Genomic DNA, 11,238 nt, shown 5'->3' with positions numbered 1-11,238 from the left:
TGAAGGGTCCCCGAGGGCAGTGGTAGGAAATAGTTTTATGAGGCTTGTTTGACAACCCACTTATTCGTTTTTATTTTATTTTGACATACTTTGTTAATCCCCGTGGGGAAATTCTTCTCTGCAGTTGTGATTTGAATCATTGCCGGGGGTGATATTGACAAAAATCAAATATTGAAATATATTTCACTTGGATATCGCAATACCGATAATGTGCTGATATTTTGGGGATGACTTTTGGTGCTTTCGTTAACACAATTTCTCTAGAGACAATTTTGAGAAATGGGCCTAAGTAATGTGGACGTGACGACCAAGCAGGTGGAAGCATTCATTGTTCACTTCACTCAGCTAAAACAGTCGAATAATTTTTAAGAATGGCATCACTTTACTGTAATGCGACCTTTACGACCAGGAAACGACAACATTTAAGGCGTACCACAACATCAAAATAACCAAAGTACAAGACAATATCTCATATGATATCTATATTATACTGATATATTAGCCAGCTTTATTCTCCGTGTGGGTGTGAAGGGGCATACTTTATGCAGAAGGCAGTGAAGATCCCAAATGACAAAGGGCTAAAATCCATTTTATTTTGAAATACAGGCATTTCAATCATCCTATGGGCTGCAAATACTGAACTGTAAATCTCTGAAGAACCTATGAGACCACTGGACAGATTTTTTTTCTTCATCTGTGCAGTGTGGTTCGAGATTAATAAAAAAATGGGAAGGAATCAGCAGTTATTGGGAAATTGCTGATGGGGCCTGTCCCCTGATGCCATCCACCTTTTATTGTGTTATTCAAATTTCTCCAACAAACATCTGAACACATTGGTAACTACAAGAAAAAACATCAAGTTATTTACAAATACATTTGCCTCCTTATCTTTTAAGTGCACATTTCTGTGCTCTTAATGTGAGGTAAAGAGAACAGTGGCAAGAAAAAGTATGTGAACCCTTTGCATTACATGGTTTTCTGCATTCGTCGGTGATAAAATGTGATCTGATCTTCATCTAAGTCACAAGTATAGACAAACATAATGCGCTTAAGCTAATAAGACACAATTATAGTCTTTCATGTCTATACTGAACACACCCATTAAACATTAAGTGCTGATGGAAAAAGTAAGTGAACCCTTGGATCTAACTGGTTGACCCTCCTTTGGCAGCAATAACCTCAGACACGTGCTTCTGGTAGCTGTGCATCAGACCTGCACAACGTTCTGGAGGAATTTGGACCTTTCTTCCTGGTTCAGCTCAGCCATATAATTAGGATGTCTGGTGTGAACGGCTCTCTTGAGGTCATCCCACAGCACCCCTATTGGGTTAAGCTCTGGGCTCTGACTGGGCCTCTCTTAAAGGCAAATGTTCTTCTTTTGAAGCCATCCTGTAGTAGATTTACTTCGATGTTATTGTCCCGCTGCATCACCCAACTTCTACTGGGCTTCAGCTGGCGGACAAAAAGCCTGACATCATCCTGTAGGATACCTTGATAAACTTGGGAATTCATTTCCCCCTCGACGATGGCAAGCTGCCCAGGCTGAGGCAGCAAAGCAGCCCCAAAACATGATGCTCCCTTCCACTGTACTTCGTTAGGATGATGGCATGCGGTGCCCTTTTTATGCCATATGTAGTGCTGCATGGTCTTCCTGAACAACTCAACCATAGTTTCATCAGTCTACATAACATTTTCCCAGTAGCTTATCAAAGAAGGTTGAATCAGTTCATCTGGATGTGTTTATTGACAGACGTTTCTGTCAATAAACGTTGTGTTGAGATGAACTGATTCAACCTTCTTTGATTTTCTTACCTGGATTATTGAGCACGCATAAAGACACTATCCCAGCAGCGTTGTGGAGGGTCAACATGGTCTTTTTTTTCAGAGGGTAGCGGCCTCCTCTGTGGTGTCCTGCCATGAACACCATGCCTCTTCAATGTTTTGCGTATGGTAGACTCCTGAACACAGATGTTAACCAGTTCCGATGATTCCTCCGAGCCCGTAGCTGTTACTCTAGGGTTCTTTCTTTGTTTTACCTCATTGAGACTTCTGTGTTGTGCCTTTGGAGTCATCTTGGCTGGGCGCCCACTTCTAGGAAGCGTAGCCACAGAGTAGAATAGCCACAGTATTAAATCATCACATGACATGACATGACATGACATATGATCACAGTCCACAGTTAGACACTGTGGAATGATGCATATCTAAACTCTGAGATTAATTTGTAACTCGTTCCAGCTTCATGCAAATCAACAAATCTTGATCATAGGTCTTCTTCGAACTGAAAATGCGTGAGCGTTTTTCACAAGTCCAAGTAGCTCTAACCCACACCTCCAATCTCGTTTCATTTGACTCCAGGTTTGCCAACTCCGGCCTCCAGTTAGCCTTTGTTGAAGTCATTAGCCTCGGGATTCTCATACTTTTTCCAAGCTACACTGTGAATGTTTGAATGACGTATTCAATATGGACAAGAACGATACAATAATTTGTGTGTTAATAGTTATAACATATTGTGCTTTCTCATTGTTGAAGATCAGGCCATATTTTAAGACAAATGAATACATAACGCTCTCCTCCTGCTCTAGCCGATCTCCCGTCTCTAAACTTGTTTCAGGAGACTCGCTGTCAACTGTTGCGGGGTGATCACTCACAAAACGTGGCCGTTGGGAGACCGAGAAACGGTCCATTTTGGACGATACTGGTCACTGACTTCTGTGTTGAGAATGCGCCTTCGATCATTAAACAAGCCTGACCAGCCATTAGCCAACCACACCTGCTATTTAACGCGCGATTACTAAAATGCGTGGGGGCGCCAGCGAACGTACCGTAAATAATGTATTATCGGTCATCTAGTAATAGGATCAGACTGGTCCTATTAATAGTTCACCGATGATGACCAAATAATGTCACACAGTCAAACAATTAAGTTAATTAATTTGATTTAAAATGAATTTACATTGTACATTGATTCATTAATTTATTGTGTAACTTCTTCACACATTTCATTTTTTTTTCACTGAATAAAATTAATTGTTCGACTGTGTGACGACCAGATGTCACAGTCGAACAATTAATTTAATTTACAATTTATATTGTTAATTAATTTTTAATGTCTGCGAAGGACTGGCGACCAGTCCAGGGTGTTTCCCCGCCTTTCACCCAGTCAGCACTGGGATAGGCTCCAGCCCCCCACGACCCTCATCAGGATAAGTATATAAAATGCATATATAAAATATGTATATATGTATATATCTAGCTATATCTATCTATCTATCTATCTATCTATCTATCTATCTATCTATCTATCTATCTATCTATCTATCTATCTATCTATCTATCTATCTATCTATATGTATGTGTGTGTGTGTGTCTATATATATATATATATATATATATATAATGCAACTTGATTAATTGATAGGTGGCTTGGAAAATGGAATGAATGAATGAATGAATGAATACATAATGCAGGTAATTCCAAAGGGTTAACTTACTTTTTCTTGCCACTGTATACGCCAGGTTAAGGAACAACATCTCTTTTATTGATTGAGGCCTTTAAATTGACACGTGTTCCAGGTTTTTAATAGTACTGCTTGCTAAAGCAAACTCTGCTTGAGCCATCACATAAGCAAAGCCGTCTTGCATCGTTCATTTGAAACTATATAGTGAAAATGAATAGACCCCCCCCCAAAAAAAATAAAGAAAGAAAGAAAAACATATATCCACAATTAACAATTTGAATAGTTTTATTAATACTGATTTGCCATTTGCAACATTGCTTTTTATTTCACTTTTCTTTAAAAGCATGATCTACAGCTGGTCATCTCTGGGCAAGAGGACATCGGTGTGTGTGTGTGCACATTACACACACACACACACCTCACAGACCTCCACTACACACATTCTGCACATGCTAAGAGCTGCCGCCTGTGCAAAAACAAAGCAAAAAAAACAACCAACCAGAAAACAAACAAACGAACAAAAAAAGCCTCTTGTGCACATACACACAGATACACTGACAATCATTCCCTTTTCTGGTGTTGCTTAATGATGACGTTCCTGAGTACCACAAAAAGGAAAAAAAAAGTGCTTTTGGAGAATAGCTGGTTGAGCAAGGGGGGGTCCACAGGCATGAGGGACAGAAGACCAGAGAGAGACGTACACCGAACTCATAACTTGTACACAGACAAGTCTTCAGTCTGTTGTCACCCATGTTAAACCAGTGATAGAGGACTGGTGAGTATGGATCTTGACTCTCTGATCAGGCCACATATATTCAGAAACCTCCATGTGACCTAAGAGGTTAAGTCCTCTGACCAGCAACAAGACTCTTAGGTATATATTGCATGCATGTGCTGGATATCTCGTCTTTCTGATGTCATTAAGACCTGATAATAACGACCCGGGGTTCGACGTCTCTTCTAGAATGAAGGATAAAAAGAAAAAACAAATACGACTTTTTTTTCTTTTTCTTTTTTTTTAAACGAAATTCTCTTTGCAGATATGGTCTCTCCTCAGTGGTCGAATGACACCGTTGAACCCGTTACAAAATATAAAACATTTCTGGAGTTTCTTTGAATGCAATATTAAAAACCCGGTGTTGTCGAGTTAGAATAAACCTGGGGTCAATGTTAGCTGACTGTCCTGTCTGACACGTTAAACATGCATGCTGATAAGACATGTGATCATGGCCTGTGATATCAAAAAGGGTACGGTGGTATTCATTTTTTTTGTAAAAACCAAAAAAAAAAAAGACAAAAGAATAAAAAAGCAGCTTGCTTTGGAATGTACCACCCAGTGTTTTTCTCTCGACGTGAAACACGTATATAAAGTTGGGTCAGCAGACGTGTGAATATCTACCTGCGATGCTGAACCGTGTACTGTCTTTTTGTGTTGTCAATTATCATGCACTCTTCACTGATCGGAGGGTTGCACCACCATTCATCATTTAAAGACCGCATGGTAAAGGCTACGGGATTTTCAAACTTGTGCATAATTGTCAGACGACGGCATAGCGCCACCCTCTGGTCGAAGAGGTTACTCGAAATCTCGCCGCCCAGTTTCACAGCCGGCTTTTATTCCTGAAAGCGTGTCAGCTTTTCTACGGTTGGAGTGGTAACTTGGAGCCAACTCCCCCCCACCTCCTATTCTCAGTATTATTCATTGGTGGGGAAGCTGAAAACCCCAAAACCGCCTCGTCAAAATCTAGGGGCAAGGTTTTTATTCGGAGAAGGTGAACATGTGCTGTTTCCCAGTACCAATTTTACAAAGGCGAGGAGAAACAGCATCCTCCTTCACGACTGCGAAGCTATGACTCGACAGACAAAACAACAAACACACACACATATATATATATATCAGTGAACTTATCAAACTATAATCAACAATTCTTTAAAAATAATAATTTAAACTTATTTAAAAAAGTGAAAACGAAAACATGTTTTGCTCTCTCTGAGACCACTCTGCCGTGGGGCTGCTTAGCAAGGTGCCCCCCCCCCTCGTAAGCCAGAGTCAACGAATACGACTGAGACACATCCGAACAACCACGTCGTGCTCCCCGAGGTGCCTAAATCACTCTCTAGCTCACAACATCGACACCCCTGCTCAGTCACTTGTTTTTTCTCAAGCACTCAAGACAGAATTTCACACGCTAACAATACAGTGCCACAGGCGGACTCTTTAAAAGAGTCCCAAAGCCCACCTGCTCATGAGGTGCACGTGAAGAAGAAGAAGCTGGAATGAATCTCGGTTTCTGTAAACTAGCTTTAGGTTCTTGGAAATAACTAAAACCAAACACAGTTCCGAGAAGATTGGATAGGCGACAGCGATGTTGACATTCCTTGAAAAGTCAGATTAGGGCTCGTCAAGTTCAACCGTCAAAGTGCGGATTCCTAAAATAAGGGGGACGAAGTGGCTTTAGGAACTCGAGATTCGGCCCGCCGGAAACCAGACCACCGAAGAGTCCCAGCATGGCCGCCGTGCAGCTCATATCGACTAACGTGTCGTCTTCATTGCAGTCAGCTGTGTGATCTCAAAGTGCCTGGACGAGGATTTGACATTAAAGCAAATAAATAGCATTCATCCGTCTGAAATGCGCTTTCTTGGTTGAGGACTTCTCACATAATCATGGGTAAAAAGTGTTTTTTTTTAAAACCACCTGGTAGTTTGAGGTGTGCTTAATTTACCCCCCCCCCCCAAAATAATCTCAAAAGTAGAAACCAAAATATTTTAGATACCTAAATTAAAACACTCACCAAATCTCATTAATTTACAAATATTTTCCGTATTTTTAAAAGCAGTGCGTTCCAAAGTGTCTGTGTCCATGTCTGGGACCACATGGCGCTGCAGGAAAAAGCAGACATGGCGGAGTGAGGCAGGACTCCCTCCAGTGACAAGCAAGGACCCGACAGAGGGGTCTCGTTAGAGATGGAGGGCTGGGATAAGAACGAGACAGCAGAGACAGAAGACATTGGAGGTGTTTGCAGATGGGGCGACAGAAAGAGAGGAGTGATTGGGAAGGTTAGCAAACTGATTATGAGGGCTGAAAGGAGAGAAAAGTTGTGCCACTACAGAAACAAAGTGCTGAGAAAGGGAAAATTTAACAAAATGTGTCTGAGAAAACCCAAGTTGGATTTTAGGAAAACAAAGGTGAAGGACAAAGTAAGGTCAGGGCCCTGACACACTGTCAGCCAATGTTGGACTGTCGGTGAGCATCTGTGACCCTAGTTTTTGCGGTGTGTCCCGCACCGTCAGCACTAGTCGGACCCCTGTTGCCAGCTTTTCGGCCGATTCAGCCTGTTGGTGAGAGAGATCACTCTGATTGGCTGTTCAGCTTAGCGAATCAGTGCAGAATGTACATGCTATTTGGCCATCGGCTGTAGCCTTTGCAGTGTGTTCAAGTGCTACTTTTTGGCCCAGACGGCAGGCGACGTGAGGTGACGCAACAGTCGGCCTTCGTCGCCGCTAGTCGGTTTGGTGTGTCTGGGCCCTTAAGAGTTAAAAAAACAAAGCGAAGGGGTGACAAAACTAGGGAGACCGAGGTAATAGATGTAGGGGTAAAATGTAGGGAAGGAAGATAAGCTGCAGGAAAAATCACGTCAATGGGAATGGAAAACTCAGCTCCAAAGGGAATTACCCAGGGTGCCATGAGGGGACAACCAAATGCAATACAGCAACTAGGGGATAAATGGGTAAAAGAGTAAGTAAAAATAGAATAGGCACGGGCAGCCATTTAAGATGTTAGGTGTGGACAGGGCCTGTGGATCTGGGAGGTGAACTCACAGTAAGGCACAGTGCTCTGCTTGTGGCCAATGATGCTTGTTCACACTGCTACAACCTTCCATGACCGCCACCAACACACCGCAGGTCGATGACAAAGCATATTTTCCCTTCTGCTATTTGAGTACTTCTTTGCATCCCCAGCCGCGTCCCGTTTCCACCCCCTTCCTTCAAGTCTTTGGATCATTTCATTCTATTGAATTCAGCAGACTACGCCCTCTTCAGCACCAGTATTTTGGACTTACTGAAACCAAGTTCTCATCATGCAAGAGATTGGTGCTTCTCACTCTTTACTCTTCTTAAAACGGTTTTCAATAAATGCACACACCTTATATTAAGTGAAGTTAAGGACAAAACCTGCACAATACACCCAGTGAACCACACCACACATTAGATGAGTGGATGGGGATTAATTTGTGGACTACACATTTTATACAAGATACTAGTTGAAATATTACTGACCTGGTTTTAAACTACATTTTTCTGGAACTGGCACCAATTTCAGAAAAGAAGAAGGCCAAAGAGGGGGTTTATGGATGTGGTGAGGAATGACATACAGGTGGCAGAGGAAGATGACAGAGGAAGATGCAGAAGACAAGAAGAAATGGAAACGGATGATCCGCTGTGGCGACCCCTAACGGGAGCAGCTGAACGTAGTAGTAGTAGTTTCTGGAATTGGCACCACATGTTTATACCAGAGTTGGAACATCCAGATGAATTTTCTCTGTCTTCCAGCAACTGATGTAGAACGCATACTGCGGATTACATTGTTGAGGACTCATATCTGGAGTATAGGATTTTCTTGGGAGTGATAATCCAAATGTAATACCATTGCAGCAAGATAATCATTTGCATCACAAAATACGAGAGGTTTGAAGTTTGTGACACAAAAAATATAAATTACTAATACTTTATCCTAAATATGTAAAATAACTTTACTAAAGCTTAAATATATTTGGTGTAATGCAGACAATTTTAAATACAGTTTTTTTTATATCAGCTCTTGGTATGGCTGATCATTGCACTGCCAACGCTGGAACCCTATTGCATAAAAAATCTTTCAGTTTCAACCACTGGTTGAGTTCAAATTCTCTGGCCAAGGGTATACACTACATGGGCAAACGTAAGTGGATGCCACTTCTAATCAGTGGATTTAGCTAGCTCAGCCACATCCATTGCTAACAGGTGCACAAAATCCAGCATACAGCCATGCAGTCTCTAGAGACAAACATTGGCAGCAGAATGGATCATGCAGAAGAGCTCAGTGACTTCCAACATGGTTGTGTCACAGGACGCCACGTTTCCAACAAATTTCTGCCCTGCTAGATCTGACCTGGTTTCCTTAAGTGCTGTTATTATGAAGTGCACATCTAGGAGCAACAACAGCTTAGCCGCGAAGTGGTAGGACACACAAGCTCACAGAACAGGTATAAAAATCGTCTGCCCTCGGTTCAACACTCACTACCGAGTCCCAAACTGTCTCTGGGAGCAACGTCAGCACAAGAACTGTTTGTCGGGAGCTTCATGAAAGGGGTTTCTATGGCCGAGCAGCTGCACACAAACCCAAGATCACCATGCATAATACCAAGCATCGGCTGGAGTGGTGTAAAGCACACCACCGTTGGACTCTGGAGCAATGGAAACACATTTCCTACAGTAATAAATCATGGTTCAATATCTGGCAGTCTGAGGGACGGATCTAGGTTTGGCAGAAGAGCGCTACCTGCCTGAATGCATAGTGCCAACGCTTAATGGTCTGGGCTGTTTTTTATGGTTTAGGCTAGGCCCCTTAGTTCCAGCGAAGGGAAATCTTAACGCTACAGCATACATTTTTATTACAAAACTGTGCTTCCAACTTTGTGGCAATGGTTCGGTGAAGGCTCATTCCTGTTCCAGCATGACAATGCCCACATGCACAAAGCGAGGTCCATAAAGACATGGTTTACTGAGTTTGGTGTGGAAGAACTTGACTGGTCTACACAGAGCACTGACTTCAACACCTATGGGATGAATTGGAAAGCTGACTGCGAGCAAGGTCTTCTTTCCAACATCAGCATCCGACCTCACTAATGCTGTTGTGGCTGAATGGGAATGAATCCCTGCAGCCATGTCCCAAAATCTAGTGGGAAGCCTTCCCAGAAGAGTGGAGGCTGTTACAGCAGCACAGCAGTTACCAACTCGATATTAATGCCCATGGTTTAGGAATGAGGCACATATGGGTGTGATGTTTTCCACATACTTTTGGCCATGTAGTGTATCTAAAAAGACTTTCCAAAATCCTGCCCTATTTTTGTTCCCTTTTCCAAATAATTTGCCCTACTTGCCCAATTCTCAAATATAAAGGCCTTAAGTCACAGGTTGTCTCCAACAAATGGAGAGGAGTGTAGAGGGAGGGATTGGAGTGAGGAGAATGGTACCAGAGGGATTGTGGTAAGAACTTTGGGAACTCAAATAAAGGCCTTAAATCACAGGTTGTCCCCAACAAATGGAGAGGAGTGTAGAGGGAGGGATTGGGGTGAGGAGAATGGTACCAGAGGGATTGTGGTAAGAACTTTGGGAACTCAAATAAAGGCCTTAAGTCACAGGTTGTCTCCAACAAATGGAGAGGAGTGTAGAGGGAGGGATTGGGGTGAGGAGAATGGTACCAGAGGGATTGTGGTAAGAACTTTGGAAACTCAACCTTTGGGAGAGGAAAGAAGTAATTGTTATTTACACAGGTTCTTCACAGCTGGCTAATTGTGCAGGTTGAGTCTAAAATAAAATCTCCATTTTCTCACAAAGCAATATCACTCACAGAACAATAAACAGACAGACAGTGTAGGTCCTCATAGGGTTCTTCCATTAAGCCATGTGCTGTACAGCCTTATCCATGCGCCTCCTAAACATCCACTATATTTGCAGTTCACTGTAATTTCTAGTTTTTGCATTCTGGATTCTCAAGCACCGCATATCCCTCCTCTTTACCAGCGGTGTCCCCCGGCAAAAGCATCGGGTTTGTGGGTCAGGCTCCGGCTGTAGCAAGACGAAGTGTTGTAAAGGGGTCCCATGAAGGTTTGTGTAGAATGGCAATGAAGGCTCATTTCAGTTCAACGGTGCTGTATTCGTCGAATGGAGTGAGAGTGAATGAGACCGGGTAGTTGGGTCGCTGCCCCTGTATTTGTTTGCTGAGGTAGCAAGAGAAGTGAGCTAGGAGATTCAGAAGGGATGAGCTAGGGTGTGGTGTATCGGGGCAGGTTTAAGTTCACCTTTAGGGACGAAGGAGCAAGAACGTGTCGAAAACTTCTGAGTTTTATGTAAATGTGTGTGTACGTGAGACTGCCAGTGTGTTTGCTGGGTGCAGGGGTGTATGGCTATATCTACCTTTATGTATTTTAAAGTGTTTATGTGGGGGACCTGCTCGCTGCTATCCTTGTCTCACAGTTTTTCATTACCCATGTCTTTATGAAGGGTGTGTAAATACCTGTGTGTGTGTGTTTGAGTGTGTGTGTGTGTGTGTGGTTGCCAGCCTGGTCATCACAACTTTTGTTTCCCTGAAATGATGGCGCGGTACAGGTTCTCGTCCAGCTCCACGTAGCTGCCTCTGCTAGGATCCAGGAAATACAGTCTGTCTGACACAATGTTGGGATCGAAACCATCCCGACGCATCTCTGTCTTCTGGAACTTATATGTGCCTGAGAGAGACAGAGAAAGGTGTTAAAGCTGAATCGAATTGTGCCTCACAACCAGTCATGGCCTATCTACATTTTTTTCAAATTTTCCCTCTTTTTCTTCCCAATTGTACTTGGCTGATTACCCCACTCTTCCGAGCTGTCCCAGTTGCTGCTCCAGCCCCTCTGCCGATCCGGGGAGGGCTGCAGACTACCACATGCCTCCCCCTTTACATGTGGAGTCGCCAGCCACTTCTTTTCACCTGACAGTGAGGAGTTTCACCAGGGGGATGTAGCACGGGGAGGATCGCAC

The 11,238-nt window shown here is 43.0% G+C and overlaps 1 protein-coding gene across 2 annotated transcripts in view; it reads right to left on the bottom strand.

The window, feature by feature from the left end:
• Positions 1–3,728: 3,728 nt before the first annotated feature.
• slc27a4 (solute carrier family 27 member 4) overlaps positions 3,729–11,238 on the bottom strand; it is a 36,151-nt gene continuing 28,641 nt past the window's right edge. For both annotated transcript variants that reach the window (XM_056290591.1, XM_056290590.1), the window contains one exon: positions 3,729–10,949. In XM_056290591.1, the coding sequence (XP_056146566.1) occupies positions 10,792–10,949 (158 nt within the window). In that variant the 3' untranslated portion in view covers positions 3,729–10,791. The remainder of the gene's footprint in view (positions 10,950–11,238) is intronic.

Source organism: Lampris incognitus, chromosome 12, assembly GCF_029633865.1.
Source record: "Lampris incognitus isolate fLamInc1 chromosome 12, fLamInc1.hap2, whole genome shotgun sequence".
Lineage (NCBI taxonomy): Eukaryota > Metazoa > Chordata > Actinopteri > Lampriformes > Lampridae > Lampris > Lampris incognitus.
This window is presented reverse-complemented; position numbering and strand designations above follow the sequence as displayed.